General features: G+C 33.7%; 1 protein-coding gene across 3 annotated transcripts in view; it reads left to right on the top strand.

Moving 5' to 3' along the window:
- FSTL5 (follistatin like 5) overlaps positions 1-15,695 on the top strand; it is a 274,054-nt gene that overhangs the window by 147,715 nt on the left and 110,644 nt on the right. For all 3 annotated transcript variants that reach the window (XM_065633872.1, XM_065633873.1, XM_065633870.1), the window contains exon 5: positions 564-684. In XM_065633872.1, the coding sequence (XP_065489944.1) occupies positions 564-684 (121 nt within the window). The remainder of the gene's footprint in view (positions 1-563; positions 685-15,695) is intronic.

The raw sequence follows: 15,695 nt of genomic DNA, 5'->3' as shown, positions 1-15,695 counted from the left end.
AGAAACAGGAGTCTTTTCAGGTCACCTAATTTTTATAAAAGGTCTTTGGGAAGATAATAGGCTTGTTAAAATCCTGCAAGAAGTCGATACAATTAGTAGGGTAGTAGAAGTTTATTTTAGTTTTTTTTGAAAATATCTGAATTTGGGTTTTTGTGGTTAGGAATTAGACTGAGAGGAGAAATATATTACAACATGTACTTGGGAAATTACTCTTTCAAATCTGTTTGAATATTTCTTAGTGACCATTCTTATACATGTAAAGTAAAATCAGCTGTACATTCACAGGGTTTTTATAGTGCTTCTGTCTGGCCCCATTATATATATTTTCCATATATTCTAAAAACTTTTGTGTAATCTCAGTGTGTCTGTACTAAAAGTATTAACTTTGAAAACTGCAATAAATAATTAGAACATAACTGGAAATCCCTGACTTTACACAGTTGCAGTTCATTGCCCCACAGCAACCTTAAAATGATCTATTAAATGATTATTAGAAACAATTAATTATACCAGAGAACTCTAAGAGCTTAAATGTAATTTCATGGTTATAATTTTCTTGTCAGGTAATAAAACGGGATGAGCTTGGCAAGGATCTGTCTGACTGCTCTCTGTTCGATTTGCTGAAATACGATGATTATAATAGTGACAAGCACCTAGCTCTGGAAGAATTCTATAGAGCTTTTCGTAAGTACAAAGATTAGCTTATTCTTGCAGTTTTCTTTTCTCTCTCTTGCTTGTTTTTCTAAAAGAGGTTTTTTTTAATTTTATTTAAAAATCTTGATACATCTTGATGTTGTACTTAAACAATAAGTACAATTTAACAGTCATAATATAGTAGAGAATGTCGTAGCCGAAATCAATGAGAAATCCATTAGTGTCCAGATTTCTGAGGGATTTTGGTACTGAAGAATTCATAGATAATCTTTCTCAATGCCAATATGCACTGATAAGTCCATGTTGTGCACAAGTGGGAAGTAGTGTGGTCAGGACATAATTGATGGAACTGAAAAAGCTAGAATTCCTGCCCACACCCTCTATTTATGAGTGCATATAAGACCATTTCTGACAAACATTGCCACAATTGTACCACTTCTATTAGGTGGTTTATGTCTTCACAGGACTTGGGGAGAGATATAGATTTATGGAGTAATTTTGCCAGGTATTTTTTCTCTGAATGTCAAAGGTGACTGGGGACATGTGTACGCTACATATGAACATCTTGACCAAAACACTGGGGTGTGGGTCAACATGGTAGTGAGTAGCAGAAAGAAGAAAGATGTTGAGAGCTTTCATATGGTATGTTACATGCAATATAAGATATCTCCATATATTTTGTTATATCCACATCAAAACTGATGATTTGCACTCTTGTCTACCTCAAATCTAAGAATGAATCTTGAAATCTGACTTTGGTTTCAATAGCTGTTACTCCATATTCAGCAACCTGGCAGCATAGCATGTCAAGTTTGTGCTCAGCTCTTCCTATAATTATAGTTTGATTATGCATTGACTAGTCCATTAATGTATCTTCATTTTGAGTCATTACAGCCTGTTGCTTTAGTCTTCCTGTACTTTATCTTTGGCCAGCTGACAGCTCTCAGCCACTTTAGATTATGTCAAATGAAAAAAGATCCAAAACTACTTATAGAGTTTAAAAAGTAATGAATTGGTATTAGGAAAAAAATGGCTGCATGGGAAGCAATAAGAATAAACATGAAATTAATAATCAAGAAAGACTGCCTGAAAGCTTCCTAGTTTTGCCTATTGAATTTGTGATACTACTTGGCTGAACTAATGGCTTAATGCTCCTCAAAAAATCTGTATCCTGCTTCCTGACATTATCTGACTGCCTTTTTTGCAGTGTCCTGACACTCACAGTCTCTCCTCCGAGTCACTAAATCAGCAGAAAAGTATTAACCCTCCACACCCCACCCGCAATCCTGCTTATTTTCGGCCAGCTGGGTGACCTGAATTGAATAAGTGAAGGGTCAGACCATAACTCATGCAGAAGAAAAGGACAGTACAGCAAATAAATAAGGGAGATAAAGGGAGAGAAGGGGAGATGTTAGGACTTTGTGGCAGTGAGAGAAATTGATTCATCTGTACCAGCAAAACACTAGGAAATACCTTAATTTCTTTATTAAAAGTTGTGATACAAGTCTGACTTACCAAAACATGCAGAATTACATGGCAGCTATAGAAACATAGCCATACATTATCTAAGATGATATGGATAGCACTGAAATGCTAGGACTAGGTGATATGGGTCACAGCACCACGGTTTTTACATGTGTCAATTCCTCAAGGGTAATTTTGAAGCCAGTTTATACCTAAAGCTGCTGTAACCTACTATACATAACAAAATATACTTTTAAGACATATTCAAACTTGGTGAAGATTAAACAGCTCTCATTTTGTAAATGTTATTGTTCATCAGCATCCTTTACTCAACACAGGGTCATGTACCAGAGAAGAAACTATGAGGGGGAAAAAAAAAAAAAAAAGAGCAGGCTGGCTGGAAAACATCTGAGAGAAGGCATCATTAGGGATATTTCTGTCATCAGCCTGAGCCTAGAAAGGGGATAGTAATAATTAAGCATACAACTAGCATGCACATTTCTAGCTGTGACTTCAAATGGTATATAAAAACACCTGGATAAGATTTTGAACACAGTTGGATAGGATTAAAAACCATCTTCACTATGCTGTTGAACGACCTACTCCCTTAAAGTGGTTTCTTTTTTAAAGATTAGGCAATTACATTTGGTTTAAACATGAATGCATATCTGTGGGATTAATTATCAGTACTGTTTCATTAGCATTTGCAGGTGGGAATTTTTTTCGTTGGCATTCTTAATTAGAAATTTGACTGTCATCTAAAGATTGAAAATTCAGAATTAAACATTATTGTAGATCATACTACTTTATGAAGAGTTCCCCACAGAAAACAGCAAGTTTATTTTTTCTTCAGTGGTAGAAAAGAAAGCACCTTAGGGGCAAAGATTAACCGTTGCCTATTTTAAAGGTATTAACATGAACATAAATATGTATCTATACATATATACGTTTGCTTGCATTCTGTGAATTCCTTTTGACAGTCTTACTTTATCTTACAAAATGAGTTTAAAATAAACAAGACAAGCAAATATGAATAACTATGCAGTGCAATAAAAATCCCTTTCCCCCTTCAGAAGGTCAGATGCTGAGGCAGTAACAAAGAAAGAAAATACTTGACAGGTCACGCTCTTTTCCTTGAAGGTTTGTGCCAAGTCCAACTTCAGAAAATGTTACAAGCAGATGAAAATGCTGACTGGCTTCTGTAGTGTTTTACATGCTGTCAAAGCTGATGTGGCTTTCTGGGTATTGGCTGTTTTAACTCACACTCTGAGGGGGTTTTTTTGTGCTGTAGTGTTTATCTATTAGATATCTGTCTGTTAGATGCCACAACAGTTTAACCAGATCAATAATGTATGCGGAGATTCCATTCCATTAACATAAGAGGATAAGCCAGAAAGTTTAGATTTAACTAGGTTTTGGGAGCTTGGAACTGAAGGAATCAGCTGATTCAGTCCTCTACTGCTTTGGCCACATCATGTAAAATTCTGTCCCAAAAGTGATCCAGCTCCATCTTAATGTTTTGTTTTTCTTTTTTTGTTTTCTTTCCCCAGACAGCCCCCAAGCTAAAGGATTTTCTATCAGCGAATGTGGATTTGTTTGTTTGTTTGTTTTGACAGGGAGAAAATATATTTAACTTTTTCTGAAGGAGTGGAAAGCCCAAGATAATGGAATTAAATGCTAGGAAAGGGGAATACAGATTCTTTAAATCTTTATCTTCTATAAACTAAAACTCAACTCATACGCTTCCTTTACTTTTCAAGGATTTTCTTTATGGAATGTCTGCTATGGTATCAAGATAATCCTGTGTTTGCTGTAAATACTGTCTCTTTTGGTTTGTTTTTTAGTGGTGTTTTCTAAAATAAATAATCTTATGTGCTTTCCTCCTTTAAAGTACCATCTAAAATGAAATTTCATAGCAGGTACTTCAGGTGGCCTTCACGGTGGCTGTAAAACCTCAAGGCATACCACAAGCAAGTAAATACTAATAAATTATTCTGTTGGATCACTCAGCAGATGCAGATGTATATGGAGGCACTTCCCTTTGTGATTGCAGTAGAAAGAATGATGCTAATTTAGACAGTTATGAATAGAACTGATTGAATACAATGAATACAAATAACAAGTTTATTGTAAATAATAGCAATAAATGCTCTATGTAAAAATTGACATTCCACATAAAATGAAGACAAAAGATATCTTTCAGAAACATTTTCTATTGTTAGTGTAGAACTATTTCTGATTTTAACCTCAGAAAAGAGGCCATGGAAGGCCGCCACACTGAGGACTTGAGTGTAAAATTTACCACTAGATGTCAGAAAGAATTAGCTAGCCAAATAAAATACGACCTAATTTTATAGTCCCGTTTTCTATTTGTGATGCTTTACAGTTTCACTGGAAATTCTTGTGGTTTTGGGTACCACTCATCACTATTAACACTATCTAATCTGTTGTGCAGCTGTTATTCAGGATCATGTATATTGTTTCTGGACATGTTGCTACTTTATAAATTTTAAAGTACTTTGAGTTTTGAAATGCGGTTCAGGTCACAGATACCAGATTCAAATTTCAAGCACTCCTTATTGCTGAGGTATTCGTATGAAGTGATATATAACCTATAATAACAGCAGCTATTACAAAAGTTGATCGGAGCTGAAATTACAGAAATCATCTTCAGGCTTAGCTTTTAGGAGATGTGATGCCAGTGCCTAATGTGATTGTCAAACTTGGTGCTTTGTTGTGTTTTGAATCATATGGAAAGGCAAGCAGCAAGAAGTCCCCATAAATACAGGGTTCGTTATGATCACATGCTTAGTTATTAGATTCAGTCCTCAAAAATGCTTCTAAGACATCACTGCTTTCATTATGATAGCTTTATTTTATTTTAATTTCTCAAATGCAATTATTACAGATGCATATTCAAAAATACTTTTTGAAATGTTTATTTCCAAAGCAAAGTAGGCCAGAATTTAACAATAATAAAAAAAAAAATCTAAATATTACATCTATACTGAATTACTCATTGAAATAAATGAGACTTCCCACTGGATTCTGTATGTTATCCTCAAGCCCACAAGACCTAACTGAAAAAATACTGATGGAATTTGTATTTCCAGTGACTTCAATATGAGATCCCAAATATTGTATTTAATATGGAATCTGAGTCGAAGCTTTATAACTATGATGAGTTTTCAATAGTAAAACAGGTTAACAAATAGTAGAGGAAAGATTTTTCTGAGGGAGGAAGAGGTATTATTCTGTGTCCTACTCTCATTAACTGCTTTTCAGCAACGACCAGCGAGTATCAGATTGTTCCAGAGGGTATTATATTTCAGCACTAACGTCTGAAAATACAAGTTAACCTAATATTGAATAGGAGCTGTTGGACTTAGTGGTAGTAGTTCTCTGCTCAACCTAATCTATCCATTGAGTTCCTACCTGTTGTACATGTGTTTTCAATTTAGAGATTCACAGCTGGAAAATAATAACACCTTTTCTATTGAGTGGGCAGAGTTTTAAACTGATCATTTCAAAAATGTAAATATTTAGGATATGAAATATTGTTTCATGGAATGAAGTAGTGTGCCTGAAATTTGTCACGTGTCACTATGTCATAATCGATTAATTTTTATGGCAAGTGATTTCCAAATTATGCTAAACGTGTTTATTTGGTGCTTCCCCAGTAAGACTCTGTGGTGTGGTGTTTGTGTCTTTTTTTTTTTTTTTTTTTTTTTTTTTTTTAAGGAGAAATATTTTAATTTAAAAAGATCTCTGAGTAAAAAGGACCCTTAAAAAAAAAAATCTCAGGTGTGACTATTTGGCAATGTCCTCTGGGAAATGTTAAGCTGTTGAGCTGTTGCTGCATTTTTCCTGTTCACATCTGGGATCAATGTAGGAGATAACTGATTTTAACATACCTTCTAAATATTTGATAATACTTAAGCAGTATCATGCAGCTGAAATTTTTTATTCTTTTAAAATGTTGCCTGATTTTTGCCCTCGTTCTGGATAAACACAAAAGATTTTATCGAGATGCTGAAAGATCAGATATTGTACATGCTTTTCATGAAGCTCTAATGAAGTATGATGTTCATAATTTTATGTATCCCTGCTACTGTGTCTCCTGGGCTGCAGAATATTTTCACTGACTTGGGTAATTGAACAACTGGATAAAAAGTGTCAAAGTGAACCAGTCACATAAAAGTGTGAATAAACTGTTATTTCCTAAAGCCAGATATATAGAAATGGAGTACTAATAAAACATGGTTACATTGTGATGCTAAATGTATGAGTTGCAGTTCCGGAAGTTTACAATTTGACCTTTTGTTAAAGCCAGGTGCCAAAGGGGGTGTGTGTGGGGGGGTTGTTGTTTTGTTTTGTTTTTTCATATTTTGGGGGAATCAAGTAACAAATTTGAGGCCATATTAGGTTTGCATGAGCAGATGAGAAAATATTTCACAAGATCTTTCTCTATCAGGAAATAATGAGGAAATTAGGAGATTTCAATTATGAACCTGTAGTTCTGCTGACCTCTGCCATTAGTGCATTTACCTGGGAGCTTTTCCTCAGCTCAGTAATGTAGGTTGTTTCAGATGAGAGGATTGGTAGAGATTGACTTGCATAATATTTGTTATTGGCTCAAAATGCCTGAGAATGAAGTCTTGTATGCCTTTGAGATTATTTCGATGCTATGGAGAATGACACAGAATACTGAGGAAAAAATAAACACTGAGCAATTATACATATCTAGTCATGGTTAGCAAAGTCTCCCAGTAATTGATCTATTAGCTCTTCCTTGGGAATCACTTATCTGTGGTGAGTTACAGTATTGTTGCATTTATTTTGTTATCCTGCTAATTCTGAGAATATTTTCAGCTTTGCAGAGTAGTGTACCTGTAAGATTAGGCTGTGACTGATATTGTGACATCTACAAACACCATTATGTAGATACTGTAAGGAACATTTCAAGGCAAATTTAAAATATTAATTTATAATTACTACTTCCTTTATTAACAGTTTTAAAGGAAGAACTCTTTCTCCATAATGGGGAGGGGTGGTAGGGGAGAAGAAAATACCATCAGAATGCAAGGAGTAATGACTGTTCATTAAAGGAGACAATCAGTAGCTAATCCACAAGTGAGAATATTAAGTATCTCTACTTCATGGAAGAATTAATCTTCTGGAACTATAAAGAATATTAATAGGCTCATAAAATATTATTTCATAAGAAAGCCTCGATAACCATTGCATTACTTATTTCCTTTGCACCCATGGCATTCTCTCTTTATCTGGATTTCATAGTTAAAGTTGGTGAGCAATTTCAACCTCCAGAGTAACTTGCCATAAACACTGTTAGCCAACAATAAATATTAATTCAAGCATAATTTCTAAAATAATTTTCAGTATTATCATGATATTAAGTCTCAATACAAGTTACCTTTCTTTTAAAAAGAACTGAAATAATTTTTTTTATTTGACTTTAGGAAACAGTGTAGAGAAATCCTTTTCCTCTTAAAAAACCAGTGTATTATTCTGAATGTAAGACATGGGTGAAATGTTCAAAACTGCTTATTAGTTATTTCTTTATGTGCCCAGACAGTTCTTTTATTTTCCATACAGCTGAATGCACCAATTAAAATCCATTTAATAAAAAAAGATAATTACTGCATGTTGAAGTAAACAATTTATTAGTTCAGCATTAAATTTATATATTTTTTTGAAAATTAAAAAACTCTACCAGAAGTACTGCTAACTTGAAATCTGAGGGAACTTTGCTATAACATGATAAGACTCAGAGTTCACTTCTCAGTTGTACTAAGAAATAGAAGAAAAAGGAAATTGGAGATGGTTCTAATTCATTGCCCCAAGTCATCAAAAGGGGAACATTTTGGTCACTAAGATAATTCAGGTATTTCAGATGAAAAGTGAATAAATAAGATGCTTTTTCTGTCCAAGAATCAATTGATTTCTTTCGAGCACGTTTTGAGCTGCTTTGTGTTACTTTATGCTCCATACAAGGCTGAGTTTACTGGTGAATTTTAAATATCAAACTCTAATGTTCACTTTAGAAATGTGTTGCTAAGTAATTTTACTAAAAAATTTGCAACATGTTGTCTTTATACCTCTCAGGCTACTATGGAGTCCAAAGGAATAGCATTCCCAAAAGAGGCTGTTGGTTTTTTTGTTGTTTTTTTTTGTTTAATAACTCATCTACTCTGCTTGCTTTGGTTTTGTTTTTTCATCTGGGTAAATAAAAATAGAAAAAATACTACAGTCAGAAGAAGATTGCAAAAGGCAATATCTGGATTTCTTAAGCATATCTGACATTTACACTATAAAAAGAGAATCTGAAGACAGTTTTGCACCTAGATTATATGAAAGTACTTTGGAAATGCTGTAAATGGGGTTATTAAAAATATAATTTCAATTTTGCAAAGCCTGTGAGTGTTGCTGTAGACATTAGTGTTATAGAAAAGTGTATTATACTATATTGGGAACACTTTTTTATCAAATACCCTCAAATATCCATTAGATACAATAAGGAAAATGTAGCTCAAACATGTCCTCATTGCAAAGAAATATATTGGAGAAGAAACCTTTTTAGTTCATTGTTCATAGTTAATTAGGTTCTGGCAAAATGTTCTTATTTCAGGAAATTTCATTACTAACTTCATTTCCAAAACATAATAGCACAATTTCGAGTTTTACTATAGTATTCTTCCATAGTTGCTGAGTTTGATTTTTTTCTTTAATATTGTGCTTCCATAGTGCATTTTGGTATGTTGCATGTTTTTGCAGTTTACAACTGTTCTAGCACATTGATCTGTTCTATTAGCAATAAGACACTGGTTTTGGCTGGCTGAAATAAACAATGAATGAAATATTTGGATCTAAATATTTTATAGAAAACTTCAAAGACAATGTGGAAAAATTAATTTCCATATGAAAATTGTTAATATATTACATTTTAAATAAAAATAAATGAAATTATGTATCTCAGCATCCTAAATTAAATGCTTCAATAACCACTTGAAGTTTCCTACCTTTTTTTCCTATTTTATAAAAGGAAAATAGTTTATTTTAAAATTGTATATTGTATGCATAGATATGTGTATGAATAACACAGGTGCTCTTAAATAAAAGTATGTAGGTATGTAGTTTAATCTGATGAGTGCTTCACAAGGGACCCACTTAAGACTGAATTCCTATTTGAAAATGCCCTCTTTATGTCAGTTTTGGGAGTACTTTCTGGCCAGTTCCACACTACTGGGCTCTGAAGTTGCTGCAGGGCTCTGACCAGGGAAAAGATTGGAAGTATTGGAAAGAACTGGAAGACTTCCTTGCTTGGCGACTCAGGCATATTTTTCTTTTCCATTTTTCAGACTTCCTAAGGGAAAAATAGCATGAGTAGACATATAATAGGCCAGAGAAGAAGATCCAACTTACCAGCTGTTATACTCTTCCTAATATGTCTGCATTTATTACAGGGACACTCAAATTGTAGTAATTGCAGTGATCTTCACAGGTGGGAATATGCTTTCATTGCATTCAGAGAGGTGGACCATTCTCCTGTCTGTCTTGTATTTATCATATACTCTGCCTCAATTTTATTTATTTTTTAAACTTTCAATAACGTTTTGTTTCGTTTCTTCTTAGTCAATGTTTTAAGGCATTTGTTTTGTCTTTCTTTCCGCATTCCCAAGTCAACAAGGATTAATTAAATGCTAAAGTTGTCCTCATATAATTGTTCTTGACCCATATGCCGAAGGATGCCACGGAATAAGAGGGAGAAATTCAGAGCAGCCATGGGATTTCTGAGCTTTTTTACCCTGTATGTGAAAAACTTTTTGTAGCTCATTCATAAAACCTGGTAAAGGAGAAAAAATAGAAAGGCAGTGATTTTCAGGGGGCTTCATGACACATTCCTTTGGAAAGCAGAAATGTCTGGCTATCCTACTAACTTGCATCTCCTTAGCTGCTTTGAATTACAGGGAGGAGAGGCCTATGCCTAAGTCAAAGTAATCTCTCTAGTACATTTTCAATGCTCAGCTCATTCAAAAGATCTAAAGCTACAAAGTTTGTTGAGGGTAGGGAAATTGCAATATTAGTTAAATATGACATGCATTATTTCTGTTTTCAACTTAGGTTTTTTTAATGGTGTATAAAAAGTTGATTTCTACCTTCAGAAAGATTTAAAAAATTACTGTCAGCCCTTAATGAAGCATGCCAATTATCTATAAATTTGGGGTTATTTTATAAAAAATAAATGGATTCATCAAATAGCCAGTGGCAATACTTAAAATTAAGAAAAATCCTTAGAAGATCTCTTTTAAGCTTAACTTTTTGGGAGTGGGGGCAGGGGAGACAGGGTTGGTTTTGTGATTGATATTGATATCTAAAAAGCATTTGAAAAAACACTCAGTGGAAGAAAAATATATGAAGTTTTTTAAAAGGCAGGATATTGTTATATAGCACATCTAATAATCCTGTTAGTCTAGTTTGTAACAATTGCTAGTACACATACTAAATAATGCCAGTCATTTTAGTGCATTCACAAGGTGCTGACATAAAAGGATTCTGTCACGAAAATTTGTTACTTCTGACTAGCTGAAAACTTGATTTTCTGAAGTCATATATTGAATGAAGGAAAATGTAATTTACATGTTGTTATTTTAAGTTTTGGAAAGTAATAGAACTCTTTGATATTTTTGAAGATATGCATGAAAAAGTATTTTTTAAAAATTTCAGTAAGTCTTTATGTCTTGTCGTCAAACATTTACCTGGTGAATATACCATGGCTCTCTTAAGTGTTTGCAAGTAGCCTCCCATATGCTGTTGCTGCAAAAAATATTTGGATGTGTGCACAGTTAAGGAATATGGCACCCCAGAATTTAAGCTGCTATTAATACAACTCTATATAAATATTGACAACTGTACATTTAGAGGGGGAAAGAACATGAAATATTCCAGTCTGTCAAAGCTATTTTTATGGTCTCAGATAATGGTACTCTAAACTGTGATGCTTCTTGCTCCTCATCACTCCTGGTTTTCTAATTGCTCAGAAACAAACATCTCATAATTGCATGTAATAATTATTTATGTATTCATTAGAGAGATACATGTGAGCTGAATTGAGTAGGAACATTTATGTGTATGTGGGTTGCGTATATTTGGCGAAATTGTATATCATGCTGACTCCACTCCCTCTGATCATTGGAGCCCTTATTTAGTTGGATGACTATTCTGTGTTTTATATACAGCATAAAAACACGTGTGCAATTATCCACATGTATTTTGTATGCTTTTGGATTAAAAAAAAAAAAAAACACACAAAACCCCACTCTTAATCTCCAACCTCCAACAAAAAACATTTTCTACCAAAGGAAATAAGGAAACTGACTAACAGAATTTTCCTGTGGTTGTGTTGTATACAGAATTAAATTGTCAATAGATTCTCAAGCCAGATTTCTAAAGAGATCATGCTCTCAGAGTATCAAATCTTATTTTAAGTAGGTTAGCAAGTGATTCATATGGAAACACAATTTTAGCTGTAGTGAAAAATAATGTGTCATACAAAGGTTATGAAGCAGAAGTATATGTAGTGCAATATTGTTTCAAAATGTTTTAAAAAAATATGCGAAACAGTGAAAACCTAGAGTAGGAGAAAACCACATTAACCTTCTATGTGTAGTTATTTAGTATAAGAATTGGGAAACTGCCTACGAGGGAAGAGATCCAAATAATTCATCTTGTTGCCACTCTGCCATGAATAAATGATTGGAGAAAGTGTCATTTTTTTTTTAATTTGTTTTGCATTATGATTATAATTCTTCCCAACCTAGACATATGGTAGAGATGTATTTGTTGGAGGAAATAGTTATAGTGTTTTAAAACTTACTGAACACTCTATTTAAGAAATAGTTGACACTAAACAAAGATTCATGTTTTGTTTGTGCTTATGAAGTGCTGAGTTAATGTCTACTTTGAGTAACAAGATATACATATCAACAACTTCTCTTGGTTAGAACAAATGTATCTAGTCCAGATTCTTTGCTCTAAGAGTGCATAGGGAATATTACAAAAGAAGAAAAAGCATGTAAGATTCCTCTAATGTACTTTTTCTTCTCTAGTGATTTTTGTCTTGGAGACTGCTTGTCTTTAATAGCTCTTGATGGATGCCTCACTCGTAAATTTGATTGCTTTTTGGACCCATGTGAAATGAGTGTCTACAACATTCCATTTCAGAGACTTTCACAATGTAATGACTTCTGAATAGAATAAGTAGATTTTTTTTTTTCTTCATTGTGCACACTTTCCATTTAGTTTATTTAGTTTTTGTATGATAAACCATGAATAATTGTTCCGTATTCCTGATCTCCCAGATGCCTTGGGGTTTTTATTTGTTTGGTTGGTTAGTTTTGGTTTTTCTTGTTGTTGTTTGTTTGTTTTTTAGTTCCTGACATATATTCGTAGTCATCTCTTTTCCATTCTGAAAAATCTCAGTCATTTAATTGCTCCTCGCATGGAAAGCCTTCCACACCTTTGATCATTCTTGTTGTGTTTCTCTATTCTTTTTCAAGTTTTACTGCTTTTTTTTTTTTCTTTGAACCAAGGGAGGGACAAAAAACAAACAATAAAGTTGCTCCTGAAACATAATGTATACGGTGGCATCGTAAGGTTTTTCTGGTTTGAGTACCAGTCTTTGCCTATTAATTCCTTTTGTGGTCATATTGGCAAGACTGAGTAGATGTTTTTGTAAAACTGCAAATTATACTCTTGAAGCCTGATACCTAAGCAATAATAACTAGTTTGGAGCTCATCATTGTCTAAACAAGGTTGGACAGGTTGTGAGTTTTTTTCCTTCATGCAGTACTTTGAATACTGAATTGAATTTATAGAATTTGGCATGCCAGTGTCTTAAGTAAAGTCTTTAAGCAAATCAGCTTTTATGTTTCCTACCTGGACTACCTGAGTGGTTGTTCTCCAAAAATTCTCTCTCAGAAAATTTTATCAATTCATTTCTTTGTCCCTTCTGTTGAATGATGTTGAACAGCATGAGTTCTAGTGGAGGTCCAGGTAGAACTTCACTGGTGACTTTTCTTCACAAGAGACCTGAAAACAGACTCCTTCAGTGGAGAAGTTAAAGAAGATAATTTCTCAGCCCATGACAAGAGCTCTGATGCACATTGTTTGTGAAAGGATACATCAGAAAATACTGTGAGTAAGACTGTAGTATACAAGACCGAAGTGCTAGGAATGACAGTTTAGTCCAGTCTATCTTGAGTTTGTTCTTTAACGTTCGTGCTGATCTTCTTTATGTGCATAGCCCACTGTCTGTTTTGACGTTGAGGAAACACCAGGTAGGCAAAGCCAAGACAGGAATACACAGAGTCCTTGTTCTCAGAATGTGCCACATCAGCCAGTTGATCTTTCAGAATCTCTCTAATCCTAAAACTGCTCCCATCTGTGCTTATTTCTATGTTACAGATTTCTATGAGGAGCTACTTCGTAACTCTAGTCTTGAGATTGCAGGGAACTGTTCAATAGCAGTTGCATGTCCCTCCTCTTTTTGCATTGGAAATATAGTAGTTCTGCTATGCTTCAGGCTTTCTAACTACATTTGCAGTTCCAGTAATTGAATCCTGAATTATATTTTAGAATATTGCCCTGTCATTTTCCTGACAGAACTGGACAAGGAGGCAGTGTTTACAAAGTTGGGTTGTTATAAAACTTGGGATAAGTCTGGAGATTTTAAATGTTTAGAAATTATATTACCATTCTGGGAAAGAAGCTTTGAAATTTGAAAGTGAAATGAAGCTACACAGTAAATAGAATTGGCAAATTATTATATTTATAAACTGAAATCTTCGTGCATAAAACTGTGAGTTACCAGGGCTGTCAACTCACCTCTTAAAATTCCCATTTCATTATTGATTAGTTCCAGAAATACTTCATAGATTGAACCATTGCATTTTAAATGTTTCATTCAAGGTAACTGCAAATATGCAGTATTGATGTTCAGCATCTGTATTTGCAATAAACAGAAGGAGCATTAAGTTTGGATCTATACTCGTAAAATTACTTGAAAATATTTATGCTAACTCTTAGCATTTAAGTAAAATGGTTTTTCTAGAACTAGTCATGTGCAAACACAATAAACATACAAAAATTGATTTTTGCGTAAATGCCATTCTTTGTTTAGACAAATTCAACAACATGTTCTACAATAAATAAGGTCAAAACCAATTATCACTATTACTTCAGTGAATTAGCACTTCCATGTAATCTGGATAGGAAAACATCTAACTCCATTTCCTGAGAAATTTGTTTTCAAGAAGAAAACAGAGAACATTATAAAGGGTGATGGACTAGTATGCCTTTTTAATTATGTATTATTCCTGATACACATTACTGACTGTTTTTACCCAAATGCTGTTTTTATGAATTTATTCCAAGTTATGTAGTTTCCAATATAAAGTACAAGCATAGCTCGTAGCAAAATTTGGTTCTAGGCCTATTTTTGAATAAGATAGTGTTATAATTTTAAAAAATTTGTTCTTCATCACAAATGCATTACAAACAGTGGTCTAGATTTACAGAAGTTTTGAGGTTCATTTTAACTATTCAATTTTTAATGTGAAAAACTAATAAGGAAGCATTCATTGATCACATTTACCTTAAGATACTTCGGAATATACTGAACTTGTATGTTGATAAAATTTGTGTATTTGAACCAAGTTTTTGCAGGCTACTGGAAAGAGGACATTTGGTAATAGTTGAGGTGTTATGTCCTCTGCTTCCCAATGATTTAATAGATGCCTTAGAAATAAGGAGCTGTAAAAATTCATTGCATCTTGGACAATATATCAGTCAAAGCACTTGATATTTATGCTGCAGGCTACAAGGTTGATTACAAATAGCTGAGTTATCTTTAACTATTTTAGATAAAAGTAGATATCTGGACAGTGCAACCTGTAGGTTGCATGATGTAATGCACAGCAATCTGCAGCAGAAAGACTTCTAACTAAGCAAGATATTTTTGATAGCTTTATGGACCCACTTTGAGCCTCTGACTACTAAGTTTTTCTGAGATGGTGTGTTATTCAGATGAGACTGCCCTTATTAATTTCATTTTATTTCATCAACAGTAACTATAAAGTAGGTAAATGATGGCACTGGTGGCAAGAGTTACTGAAGAGACAAAGTACTCAGGAAGACAGTTTAATACAGTGATGGACAGAGGAAGAAAGAATTTTCCTAAGCAGAAAGATTCAGAAGAGTCTGTAATTAGCAAACACTCTTTTGGAAGCTAAACTTGAAAGCCATGATCTTTGGTGTTTTCTCTTGGCTGCCACCAAATAATTGTGGAGTCCACTGCAGGAATAGTGAATGATGCCTGTGGAAAGATGAGAAGCTATGGCAACTTTCAGGTTCTAATGTTTCTTAGATCAATTTGGAGTTTTATATACTCTAAAGGTCTAAATGCATGTAAGCTGGGCTTTAAATAGTTCTACATAGTGGGATTTTTATTATCAACATCCTTTTACTATAATTTATAATTACAGTCTTTTAATTACGAT

Source organism: Caloenas nicobarica, chromosome 4 (assembly GCF_036013445.1).
Source record: "Caloenas nicobarica isolate bCalNic1 chromosome 4, bCalNic1.hap1, whole genome shotgun sequence".
NCBI classification, from domain to species: Eukaryota; Metazoa; Chordata; class Aves; order Columbiformes; family Columbidae; genus Caloenas; species Caloenas nicobarica.
The sequence above is the reverse complement of the archived record's forward strand: the minus strand, read 5'-3'. Positions and strand labels throughout refer to the sequence as shown.